We start from the raw sequence: 25084 nt of genomic DNA, 5'->3' as shown, positions 1-25084 counted from the left end.
ATAGCTTATCAGTTGTTTTTTTGTCCTGGAATCTTTTGCACACTCAGGTTTTCATACACTGGTCTAGCAGAGTAATTGGTTCTTCAGTATCTAGAAATGTTACTTACAGAATAGTTTAAATAGACCTTAATGCAAACTATATTTGGGCTACCATTAAATAGTAATAATTAATTTTGTACAGAGGTGTTTAGGTGTAGCACTTAGAGTAACTTCTCTGTCAGTCTCTTGTCAGCTTTTATGAGATTGCAGCAACCCTCAGACTGGCCTAAGTTTATGGGCCCATTGCCCTAAGAGGAATCCGAGTTTGCTTTTGAGGAGGATAGGTATTTACTCATGCCTTACTCACTTTATGGTTCTGAGTAATGTGATAATGAAAAAGAATTGTTAAGGGTTAGGGCTGGACAATTTGTAGTGACTTTCTTATGTAACCAATGTTTTTCTCTGTGGTACCATGTATTTAATGAACTGCTATTTTCCCCAAAATACAAGTAAAGGCAAGTGGGTTTTATATCAGAAAATGTTAAGGAGAGGATATGAAGATAAAAAATACATTATTTGATTCTATGTGCAAAACAGTGATGTTTAAATGATGGGTTCTTAAAGCTGAGACCAGAAAAAACCATATGCAATTGTAGGTATTGTATGTTCTGAGTAGTTTCTAAAGTTTAGTACTTTGAGACAATTGAAAGACTTAAAAGTCAGGCTTCAGAGCTAGGTGGGATCTACTCAGCCAATTTCATAGCAATTAAAAAACACAGAGGAATTGTGCCAACTACTTGTGTTTTATAATTTCTGTGTGATAAAGAAAAATAGCCATGGTGTATGGAAGCAGCTAGAAAAAAATTACTGCTCATGAACTGTTTTTTCCTCATGTCTCTAAAGTCAGACAGCAGTGTATTACCTGTAGATTTTTATTGTCTGTGTAATCAATTGCTTTGTGTATTTGAATTAGTTATACAGTAGCTTACAGTGCACAAATGCCTCATGATTAGTCATGTTGTGATGCTTTTACTGCTCAATTTAATTAAAAAAAACCCTTCTAAAAACAGTAATAATGTATCTGCTGATCACTTGTTTTCAGCTGACTTTATGTTAATAAAATAGCTTAAAGTACTTTGAGAACAAATTTTACAAATATTAGATAATCCTTACACAGTCCTGTGAGAACTGTGCCCCTTTTTGGAAATCGGGATAATAGTAATTAGGGAACTGCTCTGTTTTCTACCTTGCACTTTACAATTTAAGGTCAAAAAATCCAGCTTCAGCAAGAATCAAATTTAATATCAGATCCCTTGCTGGAATCTAGTATTCTGTGCTGACTTTAACTGCTGACTCCTAAGAAAACGGGAACATGAAAAATGCTTTTGGTATTTACAATACATTAATGTGACTTACAGAAATGAACTGCAGGGGTAATCTGTGGGATTGCACAGTTTTTGCTGGAGTTCTCAGCCAAGTCAGGCGGTCAGAGCCTGGCTGCAGGTGCTCTCCTGTTTGGGCAGGACAAGTCTCTGCCTCTGCTGCTGAGGGAGGAGAGAAAAGACCTTGCAGTGTCGGAGGGAATGCCAGAAAACTATAAATACACCATGGTGTGACATTTGGTTGTAATCTCCTCTTTGAAATCTTTCATTAGAAGGAGGTGATTTTGAGCTGCCCTAATGTGACATGGTGCTGGCTCACTGTGTTTGTTACTTCTCTGCATCTCTCAGGCTCAGTACCATTAAGAGGTGTTTCAGTTCAGAATCAGGAACTACACAGCAGCCCTTGCTAGTGCTGATCCTCCCAATAACTTGTTTTGCTGCTTGATGTCAGACCAGAAGGAATTCTTTATCAATTCTGTTGGTAGCTCTTGCCTTAACCTTTTTCATTGGAGTCCAAACTTGGCAGGAAATTTATGCTGTATTTCATTCAATCTGTATCAGTGCAGTAAGTTTCTAGATTAACTTTTTTACTGCTATGCATCCATTGAATAAAAATGAACGTGTAAGAGATTAAAAATGAAATTATGGATCTGGGTGGTTTTGTTGCAAGAAAATTGCTGCAGGCAATGCTGTACTAGGGTGGCCTCTCCCTGCCTTTTGTGACAGGCTGGCAGATGGTACAGAGCTAGAAACTGATCTCAGAAACTGAAGGGGGAGTGAGTTTGTGTCAGGTTGAATTTTTTATACTCATATTTAGGATATGAGACCCTGAAAGAAGCATACGAGAACTTAACCCACAGGTAGAGGCTGTTGGTTAGGTTGTTTGAATTTTTAGTACTTTAGGTAGAGAGAATCACAAACTATTCTGATTCTGTTCCTTTATTCCTGTCCATGACAGACAATGGGTGACAGTAGTGTGAGGCTGTTTACTTCACCATGAAGTACAAAGGAATGTTGTGCTTGGCAGATTGTATGCAAAATCTGCATATCCTGAAGCCTCTCTTGTCTTGCATAATAAAGGGCTACCAGACAATTGTATTGTCCCTCTTTGGGATTGGGCTTGTTTTATCCATCAGTCTCTTTCTTCACTGCCATGGTTAAATTTGGAAGTGTCATTGGAAGCTGCAGCTAAGCTTTTGAGGGCAGAATGTGAAGATATGTATAGACAGACATTTCTTTTTCATTTGGATACATGGACAAGAGAATGAAAATGAGATAACACTCTGGAAATTTGTGTCACTTTACTATCTGTGGCTTTCAGCCAAGTTTGAGCAGTGTTTAGTCTTAAACTCAGGTTGGTACTTTGGCTGCATATATCCTCAAACACTTTAATTTTCTTGGTTTTTTAAACATCACAACTAAGAACTGGAATTCTTTTTACTTCCTAAACAAGAATACAGAAGCATGGCAAATTTTCTTTTTCCCAGCAAAAAAAAAGTAGGCTGTAAAGAAGCCAGAAGGGGAATTTGCTCCTGTACATCATGGTGAGAATCAAACAGAAACTTTTGTCAGGCTTGGTTCAAGAATATGAGTTCAGGGAGTGGGGCTGTGGTGCACATGGAATCTAGGACAGCTATTTTCTCTGCTGCTGCCAGCCCACTCCTGTCAGCAGAGCAGAACTTGTACCTGAAAAAATGTGGTTCATCTGCTACAGGTGATGTTACTGTTTCTCAGCCTCTCCAGCACTGGTCCCTTGATTTTTGACTCAGACTAATTAAGCAACACCTTTGTTAAAAAGAGCACTACATTAAAAATACAGAAAGAATTCTGCTGACTTCTGAGTTTACTGCTGTATTTGTTGTATCTTAGCTTCCTAATGTGTAAACACTGGCATTCTGTGTACAGATTTCAGGGGTTAGATATCACTTTGTATAATGTCTGGCACTTCTCTTTTGAGATGGACACCTAAATTCAGCACCCAAGGAGCTTCAAAGTTGGAAAGTGTTCAGTGATGCTTCTTGCATTCTTCATGAATTTAAGAACACTCATGTCTGTTATGGCATGTTTTCCCTATTGTAATACCACTTTAATGTAAAACATTCCTAAGTGTAACATGATTTTTATGGGCTGTAGAGGAATATGAAAGGACATAAAAACAGAGCTACCTTTTGTCAGAGCACAGTAACTTTTCCTGGTGAGCTCAATGTTATAAATGTGTCATTTTACTGAATAGAAAATATGTAACCTCAGTAACAACATGAATATTCTTGTTCCTTGTGTGACTAGTGAACAGGTAAGAGATAACTGGATGTTTTAGAAATGCCTGGAATGTGGCTGTTAAGGGAAAGATAAAGCCTTGCTTGACTGATATAGTTCTTGTTTACAGTTTTTTGATGGTGTAGGTAAACAGAAGATCATGAGTCAGGAAAATTTTAAGGCCACAGGGATACTTAACACAGACTTGAGTTAAGCAATACATTAGATGTCCTTTTTTCTCAAAAAAGATGTGTCTTCTGTGCTTTTGTGTTCAATTTTGGGCCAGGGAGTACAATATATAAGCCTATCTGACTTTCATTTATAAAACTGGTAGATTAGGAAGCAGTCCATCCCTCAGTGTTATTTATGTAATGCAAATTAAACCATGGGCCATTGAAAAAACAGCTAAAAACTTAAATTCAGTGTTTAGGTTTGTAATGTCTTCGTCTCTTTCATGCTACTTGTGCTGCCTCCTTGGACAGAGACATAAACAGGATGCATGGTAATTATCAAGACTTTTGCAACCTTGGCATGTAGGCTTCTGTTTTAAATATTTATTAGTTAGGTGCAGACAGTCTGTGTTTCTTTGGTGCATTCTGTGTGAGCACACCAAGTGCAGCTGTCACAGACAGGACACGTTCCTGCAGGCTGATCATCCTCAGCACGTGTCCTTGCTGTCACCTTGGGCTCTCGTTGAACTGACTGTCGGTGCAAAGAAATATTCACAAGCTGGTTAAGCTAACTCTGCCTTTTCAGATCATTAGCTCACATTAGAAGGGATTTGGCTGATATTTTGACCTTAAACAGCAATGGTTGATTAATCTAATGAATCCTTCCATCTTAAAGCACTATTCTGGTTAGCTTTACAGTATTTACTTGCTCCTAAATTCTTGCATGTATTTACTTACACTGTTATCTTCGCTGAGATGCCTCACTGCAGATAAGAGTGGAGACCATTGAGGACCTCCTTGGAAAAATATCTGAGTTCTGGGAGTGGGTATGTATGGGACACAGAGGAAAATAATGGGAAGTATTTGACTTTAATACTGTTACGTAGTTCTTGAGCATGTGGAAAATCCAGGATTTGTGAAAGAGGAATCATGGCAGAGAGGATGTATCAGAGAAAGAAAAGAGAACAAGGCAAAAATGGAAAAACAGTAAAGGAGAATAATAGACAAAGGTGGATAAAGTAGAGGAGGCAGACTGGCAGAAGCATACCCAGTGCATGCTTACTGCTGCAGCTCTGTGGAGATATTTGAGAACTGAGCTACTCAGCAAGGCCTCCTTTAGAAGCAAAGCTGTGTTGAAAAAGTAGTCAATAAACAAAGCAACCATCTCAGCCCTGCATTTAGAGGAGTTTTCTGATTGTAACCTTTCTCCTAAGAGGAGACTGCCTCAGGTGAGCCCTTTTTTGGGCTATTTATACAGAACCCTGAAACTAGTGGTCACTGAGAAGAAATTCAGAGTTACTAAACAGAAAAGGGTGAGTAGAAGATAAGCATGGCTAGAATAGAACAGCAATGAAAAAGATTAAGGAAACATGAGACCGGTTACTTGTGTAGCTGTTGGCTCACACATCTTTAAAACAAGCAAGAGCTGAAATTTTAACAGGCACTTGTCTGGGGATTGTGATATAAAGGAAGAATAAAGAGAGGGTAAAAACAATATCCTGTATTTTAAGTAGCTCATAGAACTGGAACAGTCAACAGATGATGGAGAGTCCTTTAATCTTCTGAAAGAGAAGTAACAAAGGCATCTTAGGAGGCTTGTCCACATAGAGATAACAGGCAAGTTTAGCATTGTTGCAAGAGACATGTAACCAGTCTGCCTTTGTGTGTACCTAATCCTGCATGTACTGTCCATTATAATGGAAATTTAAGTGTCTGTTCATCTCTGAAATACATATGTAAGTGCCATGGGTGATTCTCCAGCTGCAAACCCATTGGTGTGAATTTGTAGGTCTTTCCTGGGGAGTGGGGAGGCTGGGAGTGGGGGCATCCTTCAAAGCATTCCTTAGGAATGTGTTCATAATCTAAAAATAAGGAACTTGGTAAGAATTTTTATGCCAGAGCTCTGCAAACAGCACTTTAGACAATTCTGCTAATGTTTCAGAGGCACAAAGAACCTTAGTATTGCTGGCATTCAGCTGTTCACCTCATTAAAAATGGGTGATCATGGGCAAAGGGTATGGATTTATGAATTCTGCGTCTGGTGCCTTGGTAACCTCTAAACAATCAAAGTGATTATTCATTCTGTTATCAGGAAGATGGAAACTTGTGTGTAATCCCTTTTTCCGTATGCAGGGGAGGAGCTGCAATGAACTATGAAAGAAACTGTACAACCCTGGAAGCAAACAAACACAAAATAATTTTGAGTCACGTCCCCATCTGGTTTCTGTATTTCTCTATTTCTAAGTATGAGGTGTAGAACTTTTGTTTGTGCACATCCAAACAGCAAAACAAAACCCCCAATAATACATAATTATCAAACATCTCATTTTGAGGATATGAAGCTTTTCATATAATGTTTTCAAAGTGCAAAATTACATCATGTATAGGTAGGGCTGGTTGCCCAATGTTTTCTTCATTAAGTGGTTTTAAAGCTTTCTTTTCAAATGAAGGCTTACAGCTTTGTTGGTCTATGCCTGAAATGTTCTTTATTGGGTGTCTGCTCTGTGATTGTTCCCCTCCCAGCCCTGCACACACACACCCAGAGCTTCAGCAACATGCTTAAACTATTAATGATGTGGTAAAGAAGAGTGTGTAGGATTTACAGTGTTGAGGAAAATCAGTCAGTGCCATGTGGGAAGGACACAATAGAAAACAAATGTCTGTCAATTTTTTAATACAAGTAAGTTTTTCTGTTAATTTCCCCCCTACCTAAAGAAGTATTTATTCTTATATTGCCAGCATAGTTGTGTTGGTTTTGCTCCTAAAAACTGAGAGTGCTGCTGCTTTAGGCTGCAGATGGTGTCCTCTCTTCACTGTCATGGTAAGGACTTGAGGTCTCTAGGAGGCAGCTGCAGATGGATATAAGATGCTGAGCTTTGTCTCTTTAAGCCTCTGTTTGGTGTCAAAGAGGGTATTTAGACAATGCTTAGAATAAAAAAACCAAACCAAACCATATTCTAAAGTCAATGTAATAAATGTCCTCAAGTGGACCTTTATCTGGTATATCCAGCTTAAGAAGTAAGTTCAGTAAAACAATCTATGCCTGATTTTTCTCTAGAACTAACCTTTCAAACACAATGTGCAAAGCTTATCAGTAACAGCTGTGTTTCCAAATTCTGCTTTATCTTCAAGAGAAACAGATATTTTCTCTTTTAAAGAGCACTGCCTAAATGTTTTAATTTCAGTTTCTTAGAACTTTCTATGTTTTTTGAGTAAACTTGTGAATTTTTGTTTCCTGCAGCAGGGAGTTTGGGAAATGAGGGATACTTCTTTGGTTGCAAGAGTTTAGAGGGAACTAGTGACCTGACAGTGTTCTGCAAGAATGCAGAAATGTAGCATCTGGTGGTGAATGAAAATAAGCCAGTTTAACCTTTTCTTACATGCCTTTACCTCTCCTTGTACAAGTCAGCCTGTTGTCTCTAGCTGTGCCTACATGACTTCAATTGAAGGCAGTGGTAATTAGACATCTCTGTATTCTTTATCAATTCTAAGTTGGTCATTGCTCTTTCCTAAAACATGAAGGCTGACTCCAAAATGTTTGGGAGTTAGTGTTGGGAGTTATATGTTACTGTGGTTTTATTTTTTATTTTTTTTTTTTAATTCTAGTACTGATTTTTTTTTGTTTTTAATTTTTAGGAGCTCTACCATGTTCCAAATGGGATGTCTCCAGGGAAGCTTTCTCATGGGATGGTGTATGGTGTTGTGCACCGAACTGACAACAACCATAAGAGAGAAATGGTGGTTTATGGCTGGTCAGCTGATCAGCTGAAAGAGGAGATGAATTACATTAAAGAAGTGAGTTACATCTTGACCTAAAAATTTGTTAAATACCCTTTCCATATATCCATATATTTCCATATACATAGAGCTGTGAGAATATAATGGGATGACTGATATCTAGCCCAACATCTCAGTTTGAACTGAGAACCTACTCTGAAACTAGAGGCTGGCCTTGGTAGTATTTGAGTTGAGGAAAAAAGCATGCTCTATACCTGGGAACTGTGCTTGCTGTGGAAGAAGCTACGTAAGGAGACACCTGAAAGGATAAAGTCTCTCTCTTCCTCTGCTTCCCCCAACCCCAAAATCCCCAGCTTGGAAAAGGCTTCTAAATTAGGTGACATAGTAAAGTCACTTGGGTACATTTTGGGCGGCCTCAAAATAGTCAGCCTAATAAGGATCTTTGTGCTACTTTCTCTGTGCCTGCTCATTTATCACAGTTGGCAGAAGATCGCCTGAAAAACAAAAAATGCATTTCTGATCCTGCTTGAAATTTTTCCCTTCTTGAAACTCAGCATCTCTTTGCCCATCAGTCTTTGGCTCTCAGGCTGTGGCAGTAACGCCCTAATTACCTCAGGGCAAATCATCTGACCTCTTTCCATCCACCTTCACCGCCCAGGAGGCTGTTGGTCAGAGCTTGTTGTGTTACACACATTCAAGTGCAAACTGAGTTGATAGAGAAGGGAGGAGCCCTGAGTCAAGGGAGCAGTGCAAAGCACTGTATCACGTGTGCTCCTTGCCTGCCTGCTCCGTGCCTATCAGCACTTGCTTCTCTCCCTGGGTACACCCAGTTTGCCGGCTCTGGTGTTCACTACTCTCAAGCTCAGGTTAGGGACCAGCAGGGTCTGTCAGTGCTGTGGTGCTGCTGAGGCACACAGGCTGCCTTGGCCTGCCTAGGTATTTTCTGTGCCCTGCTGGGGTGGTGTCAAGGGACAGGTGAATTGGCACACAGCAGGGCCAGCTCCCCAAACTGCACTGTCTGTGGTACCTGGGGATTGCTTGGGCTGGGACCATCTCCCTGCCCTTGTCTGTCCTTTGTGGAGGGACACATCACACCAGGTGAACTGCATGTCTTGCTTGTGCATTCAGGGTACTGATGGTTTCAGGAAAAATGGGAAAGACAGGGGAGGAGACATACTGGCTTTTGCTCTTCTGTCTTCTGGTGTTCAGCTCTGCTGCTTTGTGATCTCTGGTCTGCTAGAGTAGTGTTGTCTTTAAAAGCAGAGCCTTAAACAAGAGTCCTCAGCTTGTGCCATGTATTTGCTGACTCAGACCAAAAATGATGGGCCATGTCAGAGCTGCTGACAGCTTCCTCTGCCTGAGTCCAATCTTGCAGGAGGGTGTGTGCCTGTGCTTGTGCGTGGGGAGGCACAGGGTGAGCGGTGCTTTCCTGAGGTGCCGGCAGGAGGCAGCTCCCTCCCCTCTTCCCCATCCCAAAGCGATCCAGTGGGTAGGGAGCACTCCCTGCATAGCTCTGGTGGCCAGTGCCCCTCTTTCTGGAAGGCAGGGGGGGATTCTGTGCAGAGCTGCTAAAAACATCTCCTGCTGAAGGTCTGTCCTCACCCTGCTGTGCAGACACAGTAAACTCACTGACCTAAATGATCTGCAATCAGCCTGTGCTTGGTAGAGGTGAGGAAGGGAAAAAAGAGGTTGAATTATGTAAGCTGTAGGCAAACATGACTGCAGGGGTGTGTAAACCTAAGCTGGAAGCCAACTTGGGGGGTTTTTGAGAGGTTTTTTTTTTCCCTAGAAAGGCAAAGAATAATTTGCATCTATAGTTCTTGAAATCAAATTGAGTTCTCCATTCTTCAGATTTGAAATTGCATTGGTAAATGTAAGCTAGTTTGTTGTTTAGCTAGATACAATTCTAAAAGACTGAAATTGAAAGTATTTATCTGCAAAGGATACCCAGGGGAAACCAACTACTTTTAAAAGTATGGAGGTACACTAAGTCCATGCCTTTTTTTTCAGAAATAAAGCAATATATGATCAAATTAAAATTATTTTTAATTCATTTAATAATCAGGTTAGAATGACTTAGGGGTATTTAACTGAATTGAATTTATCTAAATTATTAATTTACAAGTGTTTAAGCATGTACAGAGAGGTTTGGAATTTCTCATTATGACAGTTATTTGCATCATCCCTATGTAGACAAGTCTTGAGACTTAAGTTTTTGTCTTTTTCTTGAGAATAAATTGCTGTTATGCAGTGGTAGATTAACAATGGAAATTATGGAAAGTAACAGTGAAGAACAGAGAGAAAAAAATCATGTCCTACTATATGAACAGTATAATCCAAAATTTTGATAAAGGCATTTGATTTTTCTGACACCAGGTGAGAGCAACTCTGGAAAAAGTAAGAAAGAAAATGTATGGTGAATATGATGAAATGAAACGAAAAATACAACAGCTTACAAATGAACTGAAAGTAAGTACCCATTCATTTGCAGGGAAAGCATATGGGAAAAACTGTCCCAGTGTATCTAGAAACTTTTCTTTTGCTTTAGCAGAACAGAACTAATCTCCCAAACCACTCCAATTCACTGGTTTATGTGATATCTGTAGTTTTCTTTTGTTATTTATTTTTCCATCCAGGAAGGGAAAGCAGGACAGGGATGCTTTTTCATATGAAATTACTAACTAGCTGGAAATTCTTGGAAATAAAAGAATGATTTTGATACCATTGCCAGTGTGTATTGGTAATTAATGGAGATGGATGTAACAGCTTGCAGTGAATCAAATAAAATTGATAATTAGGAGAAACTGATAACTTGGAATTATTTCAACACTTTGCTCTGTTTTACTGACTCTGTTGTTTAAACATTAAGTAAAAGAAGTAGCAATATTCGTTGGTATTAAAGTGCTAAAAATGACTTACCTTTTGGTTTTTAATGGAACATTTCAATGGTCATTCAATGACCTGTCTTTTTTCTGATATGCTGCTTTAGCAATAAAAGCTGTTGCACTCTGTAAATAGCCTTCATATTAAACTGCTGAGTTGTTTGATCCAAAAAATCCCCCTGAAAACTTGCTTTGAATGTATGTTCAGCATTGATTTTCACAGCCCTGGTTCAGAGGAAGCTTTGGCAATTAAAAGTATTCTAACTTCAAGGGACTGGGACCTTGACTTGTGCCCTTCTGCTATCCTCATTTGGAGGCTGTCAGTTCTCTCCATGCTGTATTAAGTACAAAAATCAGAACTTGCTGTAAACTGGTACTTTCATTCTGTGCAACTGGTCTCAAAAAAATAGAAAAAAAATCACCCAGACTTGAGAGGAAGAGAGAAAAAACCTCAATTTCTGCAAAGTGTGGTAAATAGTCATAATGCTGCCAACAAGACTCACTCTCCCCCCAGCATGCACGTGGTATTGCTGATTCAGGTGCAGCTTTGTTGTCTTTGCTGCTGATCTTTACTGAATAGCAGTGATGATATCCTGCACTTCCAGAACTTCTGTCAGACCAGTAGAAATCCTGCATGAGTCAGAAATTCTTCTTTAATTAAGGGTTTCTGACCAGCTCTGACAGAATATCTAGTTCTCCAGCAAATTAGCAGTTCATGAAGCTTCCTTCTGATATAAATGGCACATTAGGAGACATCCTTCCCTTTTTTTAGTACTCTAGACTGGCTGAAAGGAAGCACAAGTGTTGTTCCTCCTATTAATGTGAGCTTTTTGTTTGGTTGGTTATTTGGGAGCTGATTTTGGTTTTACGTGACTGTCGTCTTTTGTGCTATTTCCGAATCCTGTTTAAAATCCTTTCTATACTCTTTGCTTCAGCTTTCAATCACTGTGCTTTTATCTTTCCAATTTCCTGGACAACTTTTTGTTCATAAAGTTTGTTTGAAATTTGCTCTTCCAGTATCCTGTCCTGGGCTTCTTCTCACAAGTTCTTCCCTTGTAACTTTCTTAATCCATCCAAAGCATTTCTGCTTTCATTTGTTTTACACACACCTTTATGGAAGGTTAACAGTGACTACTTGTCCTCTACTCCCTGTGCTGACCTAATCTGTGTATGGCTTGGTTACTGCACACTTGCCCCCTGTATCAGTCCCTGGTGTTCTTCTCTTTTTATCAAGAAGCAAATCTGGTCCATCTAAGAATGTGAGCTGGCTGGCTTTCATTGGTAACACTTTTCCTCTTTATTATTGGATCATTCACAATTATTTACACTGTTTGAGTTTTAGTCTCTTCTTGAATTATGTAATTTTGTGTCTTTCCCCTCCCCCCTCTCAGTTTTTAAGCATGTGTGTGAGCACCTATCAAAAATGTCTAATTTTCACACAACAAAGCCCTCTGGCTTCCCCTTCCTGCTTTGTACTGTTTCATCCTTATGTCTTCTTGATGTTGCTTCTCTATGTACCTGATTAGTCAGTTCCTTCTTAATTAAGGCTCTTCTACAATTCACAGTTTTAGATTTCCTTATTTCTTGCATTCTTCTGCTTTTCACTCTGAATTTTTACAATCTGCCCACTCTGTGTATGTAATCTGTCAGAATAGACAGCTGCCTGTTGTCCTCTTGTCCTTTCAAAAAGAACAGCTTCTACAGTGATTGCAGACTAACAATAAACTTAGATACTCATGCCTTATTTCTGTTAGATTATTTGGATTTTAAGTTTTGTTTCTTTGTTTGTAAGAATATACTTTGAGGCCTAAATATTTTAAGCATCCTAGTACTGTGAAAACGACCTTGGTGTCTTTTTCTTCTGTAGCTCTCTTGGGAAGAATAGGTAAACTTGATCATAAACTATATAAAACTTTTTCTTTTTTTCCCTGCTCAGGTGACAAATGCTCATCAGGAGTCCTTAGAGAATCATGTGCGAGTGCAGGCTGCAGCCTTAGATAGCTTTAGCGAAATGAACAGCTCCTTGACATCAGCATCAATAGACTTGCAGGTACATCTTCACAGCTGCTTCCCAGCTCACAGCTGCCTTTGCTGACATGGATTTCAAAGCATACAGAAAACATGGATGACAGATGCAGATTCTGACACTAAGCAACACCATAAAATACTGTCTTGGATATCTAAAGCACTTAATTTAGGAACCAAAGAAAAACGTTCCAGAAGTTCTTGTGTTTAAAAAAATTAAAAATAATGTGCAATAATGAGATACTGATATGCAGCAGACTAATAGCACAAGTCGTGTCTCTATGAAGGATCTAAGGTGAAAATGTGATTTGGTCTGTATAATGCAAAATGGTGCATCTCCTGGCTTAGTTCTGCCTTCAGTTGGTAACAGAAATGAAGTGGCATGTTTGGGTGCCGGATACTTGTGAGGTTTTACATACCTGTGAAATGCAGGGGGGATGAGGTGGGAATGAATTTTAATTTTTAAAGACTTGCAAATTCCCATGTATCTGAGCTGAACAACGTGAAGTCCCTGCTTTCTTGTATGTAACAAGAATATTATGTTCTTGTACATTACTTTCATGTTTTCAGTCTACTGCATTTTGTATGTATGGCATGGCCCTCAGAGAGAAGGGAAGATTATTCATGCTGAAATATATCCATGTTCCTTTTTTTTTTTTTTTTAAATTGTGTTCCAGGACTCAATTTCACTGAGTATGCTCCTCACAGAAACACCTTCTAGCAAAAACAAAAGCCATAATTTTAAATGTTAAAACTTGCAAAACTGTTCACACTGCATTAATATGTCAGAAAGCTCTTTAAATGTGCTGTTTCACAATATCTTGCCTATATTAATTCATCAAATTGTTTCTGATTTTTAATATGCGCTTTGCCTCTTTCTTCTAGAAAACTCTAGTGGATGTTACATTAGAGAACACAGACATAAGGGAACAAATAAGGAATTTAAAACATACACATGAGCAATCTATGGAAAAGCTGAGAGAGAAGCAAAAGCAACTGGAAACGGCACAAATTGAAAATCAGTTACTGAAGTTAAAGGTGAGGTATATAAACTCCCCTAAAAATACTGCACAGTAAGGGCACTAGGTGGATTTAAAATAAATTCCTTGGCCTTATTTGTAAAGGGTTCTTCATCCTTCATGCCCTTGTCATGCCCTCGAGCTCCCTTGTTCCTGTGAATCAATACTGGCTTAATAACAAAGAATTTCAGCTGGCGACAGGCAGTCTTCCCATAACTTGGGATGTAACATAAGAGACAGAGATGTTGGCAGGTGAAAATTCAAACCATTAAATGGTTATTAGTGTCCATAATTATTAAGTAAAAGAATATTACAACTCTGCACATTGCTACCTGAATTTCTTGGTGTTGAGTTCCTTTAGTATTGCACCATTTTTAATAGGTAGTCTGTTAAGTCTTATGAGCATGTGGTCAGCAGGTAACAGCAAGCATCTTCAAAAGAGAATTAAGCTATTTCTTTCAGAGAAATGCAAGCAAATAAAACACAAAGTGCAAGGTTTGATATGACAGAAAGCTTGACCATGTTCTCCCCTCACAGCCAAATGTATTCCTTTAATCTCAAAAAAACCAAGCCCACAAAAACCCCAAAAAAACCAAACAATACCCTCTCCCTGCCGGAAACCTTTGTCTCTCTTAAAATTGCTCAAAGTAGACCAATTGGGATATAATACATCAGAATTCGTCAAATTTTGAAAAATTTCTTTCCATTTTTGATAAAAGTTTCTGAAATTAAGGTGACTGTAGCTGCATTCATGTTTGATCTTGTGAGAGAAGGTATTTCTTTCTGGCTGTTTTGCTAGTGACTAGCACTCATGCTTAATGATGAATGGTTAAACAAGAAAACATAAGTGCATTTCATGTTCTGCTTTCCTCTCACAGTGAAGCTCTACAGGCTGTAGAAGTAGCTGTATTTCGCACCTGCTGTTGTCAGCAGAAAATAAAAAGAGGGAAAAACCAAGTAACAGATGCAAAGATGATGCTATTAAGATTTTAAAACAGAAATTTGGGCTTCACTATAATATTAAGGACATGCTCCAGCAAGTCAGGGAAAGGTATGTCTGCTTCTAAGGGCAAGGAACTGCAGCTCAGGTCTCAGTTCAACTGAATGCATAAGGATTTGTTTATCTTCAAGCATGTCAAGCTCTGCAGAATACATGCCCTGCATTTACAAAGCAAAAGCGTAAATTTTGCCCTCACACTTTCAGGTTTAGTACCAAGTTAGTGAAAAATATACCTCATTACTGTCTTTGACAGTTAAATATAAAATTGTGTCTCAAAAGGTGCTATGAGTTATGGGAATTCATTCCAGGATTGAATGTAAGGGGATGGTGTGGCATCTGGGAGGTTAGTGTTGAAAAGCAGTAACTACTGTGTACCATGATTACAGTCTGGCTGGAGAACACACCTGTGGGGCTTATTAAAGAGGTTTGGCTTATTAATAAATCTGTAATAACTTAGAGTGGAGATGTTGCTTAAGTGTATTATAACAGACGCCCTGATACAGTCACTTTTTAATGCTTGTTTTTACTGTCCTCATTGCTCAAGGTGTAGGGGAGGGAATGATGGCGATAAAGGGCCAGAGATCCTGTTCCAGTTCAGTGTATCTTAAGGAATCTGGGGTTTGATGATTGGCTTTCTCTAAATGATACAATTCTCTCAGGCTTCCTGAAATGTGGAAGGTTCATTTAACTCCACACCCTCTCATGAAGTGCAGGTCACTACCAGTGCCCCAGGGTTGGCCTAGGTGAGATGACAGAGGGGACAATTGCAGTACAAGTGGAGTCCTTCAGGGCTCATCCCTTTTCAAAGAATGAAACACACTGCTGTTTTTCTACAGGGTACTAAACAAGCTTGTTTCTGCCATGCAAGATGAACCCAGGGGTTTACTAAACCTTTTGGTCCTTGAATTAGAAAAAAAAAAATCCAACCCAAAACCTTAATCATCAGAGCTCTATTTTGTAGCTGTGTTTAGTGTGGTGATCAGCAGGGAGCACTTAATTCCTCCTCTTCCTGTCACTTTTGTAGCACCCACAGCATTTCACATGGCTGATTCACAGCATCTCTAGGAGGAGAGCTAAGTTCTGTACTAGCTATTTTACTTCACTTTTATTGTGGTTTACACAGTAGATGTACCTGAGCTGTGAAGATCCTATCTGGTGTTTAATTACTGAGGGTGTGGTTAAGTCAGTGTTTTCAGCCAACACAGGAAATCCTGTCTCTGAATGACCATTCTGCCCTCTTCCCCATAGCTCTAGTAAAGTTTCTGGTTCTGTTGTTAAAAATTAACCCTTTAACACACCTGAGAATTTTAATTTTCAGTTTGATTGCAGGGAAGGTACTGCAATAAAGTATTGCTTTGAGTGTTCATGGTCATTTAGAAAGAGGAGTTGAGTCTAGTCTGTGCTTCAGTAGAGCAGGGGGAGACAATATCATTTCAAAGGGGAAACAAACCAAATGACTTGGAGGCTGTTATGGAATGGTTCAGCAGAGAGGCATGGCCTGATCTTGGATCAGCAATGACTAAATGAGCTAATTTCAGACAACATGGAACTTCATAGAACAGTAACTTCTACAGATTCAAATTATGTGAATTCTGGCACAAGGCTGTAAATGGTCTTGATGCAAATGGAAGCCTACTTTTGCAATGCCAGATTTATAAGAAGGGGGAGCTTAACTTCAAACTCTTATTTTCTCATCATGTGAACTCTCTTTCTCCTGCTGCCAGCAATACTGTACTTACTGATGGGGCAACCTTCCTCTCTCATAGGTGGAATCATCACAGGAAGCCAATGCTGAAGTCATGAGAGAGATGACCAGAAAGCTGTATAGTCAGTATGAGGAAAAAATGCGAGAAGAGGAACAGAAACACAAGGCTGAGAAAGAAATGCTCCTGGTATGTAGAGCCAGTCTGTAAGAGCAGTGCTTAGCTTGGATGTAATTTCTCAATTGCTTCATACTCCAGAGTTGATATAAATTCCTCCACTCCTGTCTCTGTGATTAGTTGTGCTATAGTTACTAAGTTTTCCAAACATTTGGAGTTGTAGGACTAAGAAAAATATGTATTCAAACATAGTAATATCAATGATAATCTAGATTTCAAAATCTGAAATGGGGTAAGTAGGCTTTTTAAACTTTTGATTCTCTAAAAAAGGAAGACATAATGTCCAATTTGAACAAGTGACAGTTTAAGAAGGAGAAAGGGAACAACTTCACTGGATGCTACTGGAGCAAGAACTCTCCTGTCCCCCAATTTCCCTCCACCTCAAGTTAAACCTTTCTATGAGCAGTCAGTTGTTGCATTTTTTAAAATTCTTGAGTCAGATAATGATAGAGATTGAAGATAGATGCTCCTTTTTATTCATATTGCTCTACATGTAAGGAAAGTACAAAGCTGAACATGGCCAGCTATGGTGTTTAGAAAGCTGTCTTTTGCAGCAGCATATTTTTCTCATGGTGTTATTTAACAGTATCCTCCCATTCCCAAGGGAAGGGAAATCAGCTATCTAAGAAATGGGTAAAAGTTTCTCTGGGATTGTCATAATGATGCTTTACTAATTCCTGTGTATTTCAAAGTACCCCCAATCTTTTGCTGTATAAAATTCTCTCTCAGGGTCATAACTCTTCCAGATTTCTGAGCAGGTGTAGTGAAAAGCTTTGAGCTCTTTAAGAGATGTTAGCCTGGCCCTAGATCCAAAAAGAAGAAGAAATATTCCTCATTAATATGTTAGATGCTAACATGACTGTAAATGTTCTTGTTTTAGGAGGAAACAAATCGACTTCTGAAGGCTATTGAAGAGGCAAACAAGAAGATGCAGATTACAGAAACAAGCATACAGGAGAAAGACCAGAGAATTGGTGAGCTGGACCGGCTGATTGAACGCATGGAAGAGGTAGGAGAGCTGACTGCTGCATGACAGGAAATGCACCAAGAGCATGGAGGAAATTCCAGATGTTATTGTTCTGCTGCTCAGCTCCCTGCTCAGTGACATACTGAGCTGTTTGCATCTTAGTATTTATATCAGTAAATGGACCTGGACTGCCATAGATACCCTGTGATGAGGAGGTGGTTCTCTCTTCCAGGTGGTCCTTACAGGGCAGCATTTATTTAGGAAATGAACCATTATTTTAAAGAGAGAATTTAAAAACCATTCAGTGTGCAAGGTGTCTTAGGCCTAATCAAGTAATAATCATAAATGACCCAGAGTCTCTTAGAAATGTTGCTGTGGTGGGTCCATAGAGTGCACAGAGCTCTGTCTGGGGATGGGTAAGAAGTTGATGAAGAACCTGCAGGGTTAGGATTAAAGGGAGGGCAGGGACAGGTGACATCAGAGTGGGGGGCTACCCAGCCAGGAAGACTGAAAGGATGAGGCCCTTTACAGACAATGGGAGCAGCCTCTCTTGTTCACAAACACTGGTCCCCATGGGGATTTTCAACCACCCTGACATCATTTGGAGGGACAACACAGCAGAGCATAAGCAATCCAGGTTCCTGGAATGTGTTGATGATAATTTCCGTCTCCAGCTGACAGAGGAGCCAGTGAGGAGAGGTGCTTTTCTGGACCTTGTTCTCACCAACAAGGAGCAGCTGCTGGGGAATGTGAAGCTCAAGGGCTTCCTTGGCTGCAGTGACTATGAAATGGTCTTGGATGTACTTTGGCATTTCTCATTTCATTCAATAGCAGACATCTTTAAAGATTCGTGCCTCACTATCTCTAATACAGGAGCAGAGAGTGTTTTAGTCAGAGGAGGGAGTAAAATCTTCTACTCTTCCCAATTAAGTGGTTTTCTTTCACTAATTTCACTTTATTGTAGTACATATTTAATATCAGTATCTACTGAGAAGTAGATTTTTATAAGCCAGTCTTTTTGGCTTGAGTTGTTAGTCTAATGTGCATTGAGTCCCTTTTGTCTAATGCTTGCAAATCCATTAGTAGAATTAATGATTACATTGAGAAATTACTCAGCCTAATAATAGCCCCTCTAGTGGCTCCATTAACTTCATCTGGGCTTCAGCCTACAGCTTTTAAGTGTTATGCAGTGAATGTAGGATTGCATACAGTTCACAAGTACCCAGGAGTTCCTTCACTTTAGTTCTTTAATCTCTTCTTACCTGGCTCATACTCACCCAGTGAGACTGAATGCCTCTTAAATTGCCCTCAAGGTGGATAAAACACTTATATTTCTCTGTTAACTTGTTTGACTCAGACCCTAAGTCCTCACAGATCTTCATAAGCACTGTGATGGTGGGCACTTAAACAGGAATACTCTGGGGGAAGAAAATGCAGCAGTACCTTTTAGCTCAGCCTTGGATTGGGAGATCTTTTTGGAGTGATAATGTGGACAATTTGACTTTATGTAGTTAAAGATTTTGATGACTCATCTTTTTAACGAAAAAAATCAGTTTCAAATACAGCCATACATCTTCATATAGGAAATTGAAAGTTAATCTTGTTTCCATGCATAGCTGGGAAACTGATTTTATTATTATGTATTCTGTCCTCCTTGGCTATAGGAAATGCATGAATTTTGTTTAATCAGTTTCTATTTTAATTTCACAAATGATGTTTTGAATTGCAATGAAATATGCTTTGTGAAGCCTTTACATTTCGATACATGGAGAACTGAATGATAACTTTTCTTGTTTAGGAACGTCACCAGCTGAAAAAACAACTTGAATTAAATGAACTACAAATATCAGGAGCAAAATCTGAAAACAACTCTGACAGTGAAAGGTGAGATATAACTTGCCTGTGGAACTTCTACTATTGCTAGGAAACATGTGGGTTTTTTTGTTTTTGTAGACATCTGAATTTTGCCTTTTCTAACTTTAAAACTGCAGTGTGGTAGGGGGTAGGGATTGTTCATCTGAATGTAGGTTTACTGACATGTAAAATATCAAGACAATTATTTTTTGCAGGAATGACCACCTTCATGCATCTTTTCTGAAAAGTTGTTTGCAAATGTGTGGAGTCCATTGTAGGTGGAATAAGCTCTGACATATCTGTAGCTTGCATTTTTCTCAGATATGCATTCCCAAATTCAGAAGTGTATGATCCTGACTATGAATACTTTCAGTATCTAAACTCAAAGGTTTATATGACACTGCTCCAGTGGGTAAAGATGAATTACAATCAGAGACTGAATAACAGTACTTGATTACTACTTATGGTTCTGTGGCACCCAGAAATTAAGTTTTAAGGTTTTGGGCTTCCTGTTGTCCTTTGGGAAGCACAAACATGAAAGAAGGTCCCTGCTGAGAGCTTCTCAGTGCCTTGTATTGATCTGTGACCAGCTTCTCTGGTTTCAGAGTAAGAATGGCTTTTCACAGCAGTCTGTTAAAATAATAATTTCAAGTGAACAGATGTTGCTCACATACAACATAGAATATGGAGATGAAAGATAATTGGTGTTTTCCTTTACCTCTGAATAACACAGACACTTCTTGCTTCAGTGAATCCTTTTCAGTGTAAAGTTATGCTGCAGTAAAAGGGTACAGGCAATGTTCAGGCAGGAATTTGTGCAAGGCAAGCAAGCTCACAGTTGCAATCTATGCCATGCAAGCAATGACTCTGTGTTCAGATGATGCTGATTTATTCTGAAGTTGTCTTTGCCTGCCTGTACCTTATCAGACACTCAAGCTCCACCTTAGGAAGCATGTCTGTTCCATTTCTCCATTGCTATCAGTGCTTAAGATCCTGAGTCTTCCAATGAATTAAAAAATGAGATACAAAATATGTGCTACAATTGCAATTAAAATATAAATTAAAGTTTTATGAGATGTTAATACACACAACTGAAAAACCTGCAGCAATGCTTTGAATTTTTTGAGTCCTTGTCAAAGTGCTGCAGTTACATTTCTGCAGAGTACTTCACTGTTAATAGAGACTCTTTTGGGGGAAACAGGATACAATTCAGTCATTCACTGGAATCACGTCTTACAGTTTGCCATCTGCTGCTTTGTCTTAGAATGGTTTTTCTATTTGCAGCTTTAACAGTTTTTTTTCTGCTGTGCACAGACCAAGATGAAAAAAGGCCTTTTTGTTTTTTATTCCCCTCTTCCCATTCTCAAATTCTGTCCAGTCCTGAACCTAGGAGTACAGCAGTTTATTTTGTAAGCAAGAAATTGCTTTCTTTGACAAATTTTAAGAATTGGACATTCAGATAAAAATGGAGACTCCCATGGCCAAAGAGACAAAAATTTTGGAAAAGCTTCACTCTGGTTTCCTTGCATATTCTACAGCTGCTTTTCTGACAAGCTGCCAAACCAGCTTGTGGCAGGAGTTCTGTGGGAGTTCACTTGCTGTATTAAACAGATTTAAAGAAATGCAGAAACTATCTGAAGAGTTGTATGGACAAATTTAAACCATTCATAGCATTCCTGCTGACTGCTGAGGAGTTAATACTATTCCAGGTAGCATTCTGCTGCTGTTGGCAGCTCTGACAAATTCTTGACTCCAGGCTCCCCTGCAGTAAGACAGTTTTGAAAGCAGACCTGCTTCCTGGCTTTTGTTTAGCATACATTTCCAAAATATTTGCAGGTAGTAGTAAGTCAGCCTAAATGTGTCTCTCTGAAGCTAAAGATGTAGTTGTGTCAAAGCCTTTCACTAAAGGGAAACAGACCTTGAGATGAGTTTTGTCTCATTGTTTAATTGTCAGCACTTCAGGCTCTGAGTAATCATGTCAGTATGCAAGACAAAGGTGAGATAACTTGGGTGGAGACAGCCACTTGGACTAAGATCACATTAAAATGTACTTTGGACAATTTGACATCTGTCAGTGCAATTTGACTTGCCTATCCTGATTTATGGTGGACTGTGGGGGTTGTTCTTGTTCTGCTTATACTGCAGAGCTCCCCACTTACAGGCTTGATCCTTGCATGTTTTGCCAGGTCACAGCATTTGGAGGAGGAAGCAGCCAGCCTGAGAGAGAGGATCAAGCATCTGGATGACATGGTCCACTGCCAGCAGAAGAAAGTCAAGCATATGGTTGAGGAGGTGAGATGTAGTAAAACAACTCAGAGTCTTTGGGGAGCACTAATTCTTTTAGTACATAATCCAAAGAGAACTGTTCTTTGTGTAGTTGCCTTCTGCCACCTTTGTTACAGTGGAAGTTGAGTTAAGCATCTGGAGCCAGTGAAGCAGAAAGAGTAGATGAAAGCAGTTTAATGCAGTGGCTCTGGGTTATATACTGTGATCTTTAGGCTGACACTAGCTCTGTACCTCTCCATGGGTGTTCAGGAAATGCAACACAACTTCCAGCTCAGAGGGTACCTCTGATATGATGCACTCTAGTCATTAATGGTCTCCTTCCTGTACAGAAGTGGAAGGCAAAAGCTGACCTTTAGTGCTTTGTTCTTCTGGTTTTGGGAGATTTTGCTTAGGTCATTTTTTTGTTTGTTTAATATGATTCCTCACAGAAATAGGTGAGCAACCACAGATTTTCACTGCTCGTCTCTTCTTTCCCTGGTCTGGGGACATTGTCTTAGCTGCTGCCATTTCCTGTAAAATTTTAAGTGGAATTTTGCTGGATAAATGCTTTAGGTTACAGGCTAGCTGTGTGTCAGGAAACTGTTCTGTGGTCAGAAGGCTGTAATTGCAAACATTTCTGTTTGTCCAAGTGGAAAGAATGACATGGAAAATAGATAAGTTTAAATTGGAGCTTTACAAAGCTGACAGCTCTATTAGATGAGCCTCCTACTGCACAATGGGTCTTCATGAGATACCTTTGATTTGTATCTGACATCATACACTCAAGATGTCAAATGTTTAGAAACCACTCAAATCTAAGGCATTCTTTCTGCATTTGTATTTATATGTATTTACATATGCTTTGTTTTATAAGATTCTGATGCAGCCCTTCCATATGATCAGATGAGTGATGCTAGTGTCTTTTACACAGAGAGATTAAAGTTCTTCTGTTGTATCAGACATATCAAGTCTGGAGGTTTTGGTTTTAATTTAGTTCACCATTATCACTGTTTTTAAGCATCCTAGCTGGTCTAAAACAGAATTTACAGTCTTCAAACCATGGTATTTTAATAAAGAAAGTTTCTCCAGTGCAATAATCCAGTCCATCTAATTAATGGATCATGGGAACAATTAGATAATTGATTATGGGAACAATTATTTAATCTGCTTTGTATCTCTGTACAGAGTTTTTCCTGAAGGATTTGTGATATATGTGGCACCATGAATGAATCTAGTAATACATGAGGATGGTGGCCTAAATTTTGCCCTTTATTACTAAATATATTTTAAACTTCTGGTTGTAACTTGACCTCTAGTGGGCTGCATTGGTATAACAAGTCCTTTCAGCTCTATCTTTTGTTTTGGAATAAAACCACATATAAAGCTTGAGCCAATGATTATAATTTCATTAATATTAGATTTAATGGGTAAGTTTAGCTAGCTAATTACTTGTAAGGTATCTCTGCTGGTGCCTTGATATACACAGAAAGCCCTTCTAGACCATCTGGTTGTCCTATTTAATGAGTGTTAGGTGACCAAGTAACTACTAATTGTCAAACATGTCTGCTTCTAACTGCTGTCTGACTGCCTGCTTTTCAGATTCAGCTAAACCTCTATCACTCTTGACTGCCACCTAGGCATAGGGGAGATATTTTTGCTCTTTCCTTTAGTCCCTGTGTGTTTTAATTTTTATTTTAATTCAGCTTCCTTCTGCATGAACACCTGCGTAGCTACATCTATATTTTCACTAGTGAGCTAGCTAAAGACTCCTGTACCAGAGCTTTGATCAGGTCAGGTGGTACCAAATACATCAGACATTTAATGTTTGGGGCTTGCTTTCTTAATTTTGTGCTATTTGTTGCTTGTGTTTGTACTGTGTTAGAGAAAATACCTATAATAAGTTGGCATGCCCTGTTTTAAACTAGACTCTTAATTAAAGGCCTAAAAATAGCAGTTTTAATAATATGGAGAACAGTAGCTGTTCACCATGGAGCAAGAGAAAAAACATTGCAGATAGTATGTCCTCAACTATCCAAGCATGTGGTGCTTTTTATGATTTTGTGCTTTTCATAATATTAGATAAGTAGTTTTTGGCTCATTTTAAGCAAACACTTGCTAACTATGCCATAGAAGCGGAAAAGTTGGCAACAAAAATATTGAAAAGGAATGCTATCTCAAGAGTCTGTTCTGAAGTTAGGTTGAAAACTAGTGAGCAGCAGCACTAAAAATATCTGCTAGAGCAAATAGGGAAGATTGCACTACTATTTAAGTCCCGGAAGCCATGTTCATCAGGGTATATTTAAACACACATCCTCCCTACACTAAATTTAACTGATTGCAGAATGTAACGGCAAGGAATATCAAGGAAAGTGTAATGAAAACCTGCCCTGTTACTCATTGCAATATTTTCATGGCTGGTATCTGTAAAGTAACATGCCATCTTGGGTTTTATGATGATATTGATAACTTGCATTTAAATAATTGAGAAAGATTAACCAAATCATTCAAAAGCTGGAAATCTTGCTTTCTGAAACACTTAGCTTCTCTGTGGCAGTCAACAGAGTGAGAACAGGCTAACCTGGGAAACTCAGGAGAGAAGTGGAAGGAAAGGAAGTAGTTAAAACTGTCAGCAGAAATTGAAACTGAAACAGGGCTGCTGTTTGAGCTGCTAGGTGAGAAGGCCTAAACTTGCTTTACTACAGGATGAGCTTTGTTTACAATTCATCTTCATATATTGGACACAGGTTTGAAGTATAAATAAGGGCTTCACTCTTCCAGTGTAAATCACAACGAGTTTGTGCTGTTACCATCTCCAATTCAGAGAAATTGGAGAAATGAACATCACTTCAGAGGGATGCTGAACAAACAAGATATACTGCTTCAAACTCATGTGGAGAGCTGTCAAAATTGGACAAGTACTGAGATGAATCTCCTGGCTGGAAAAAATCACGGAGTAGATTGCTCTTTAAGCCATTTCTGGGAAAGATGATGGATCCTTTGCAAATCACAGATGCAGGGCATTCTGTAAAAGAACAGCAAGCAGCCAAGAGGAAGTGAAAGAGAAGCTTTAGAATGGAATTTTGTGATGCAGCAGGCAACTCTTAACACCTCTGGTGCTATTTTGATGGCATTTAAAAATATGTTAGGAGCTGGTGGTCAGTCCTAATTTAGGCATGAAAGGGGATGTGCAGAGAAGCATCAGATATAGGAGGCCATGGAGGCAGAGTATTAACACCTTCCTCTTCATAGATCTCATCATGTTGGTACTGAATGCAATGGTTATGTGATCTAGGGAATTGAGCTGAGGCAGAGGAGGACACTCACAATTCAGTGTGCTTGTACTCCTTAGCAAAAAAAAAAAAAAAAAATTGCTTCTATTATTTTTCCTTTGAAAACAAATCCTTCCATCTCAGGCATTTATAGAACCTTTTTCAGCTTGATCTAGTCAAACCAGTCATATATTAAATAGAAGCCTAGAAAATAACTTTCAGGAGAAAAATAAATGGGAGAAATAAAATGGAAATTTTCTGGAGATGGTGACCTTCAACACCTCTGTGTGTTAGCTCTCATGCACACACATTTTTCATCCTCATAGGGATTCTTTTCTGTGAGAGCAAAAATTGCTGCTCATTAGTGCACCAGCTGAGCAGAAAGTTATCCTGCATAG

At 39.0% G+C, this 25084-nt stretch overlaps 1 protein-coding gene across 4 annotated transcripts in view; it reads left to right on the top strand.

Moving 5' to 3' along the window:
- MYZAP (myocardial zonula adherens protein) overlaps nucleotides 1–25084 on the top strand; it is a 63853-nt gene that overhangs the window by 18382 nt on the left and 20387 nt on the right. For all 4 annotated transcript variants that reach the window (XM_063169600.1, XM_063169596.1, XM_063169598.1 and 1 more), the window contains exons 3-10: nucleotides 7424–7582; nucleotides 9902–9994; nucleotides 12344–12457; nucleotides 13318–13470; nucleotides 16218–16343; nucleotides 17212–17340; nucleotides 19097–19182; nucleotides 21339–21444. In XM_063169600.1, the coding sequence (XP_063025670.1) occupies nucleotides 7424–7582; nucleotides 9902–9994; nucleotides 12344–12457; nucleotides 13318–13470; nucleotides 16218–16343; nucleotides 17212–17340; nucleotides 19097–19182; nucleotides 21339–21444 (966 nt within the window). The remainder of the gene's footprint in view (nucleotides 1–7423; nucleotides 7583–9901; nucleotides 9995–12343; nucleotides 12458–13317; nucleotides 13471–16217; nucleotides 16344–17211; nucleotides 17341–19096; nucleotides 19183–21338; nucleotides 21445–25084) is intronic.

Source organism: Melospiza melodia, chromosome 15, assembly GCF_035770615.1.
Source record: "Melospiza melodia melodia isolate bMelMel2 chromosome 15, bMelMel2.pri, whole genome shotgun sequence".
NCBI classification, from domain to species: Eukaryota; Metazoa; Chordata; class Aves; order Passeriformes; family Passerellidae; genus Melospiza; species Melospiza melodia.
This window is presented reverse-complemented; position numbering and strand designations above follow the sequence as displayed.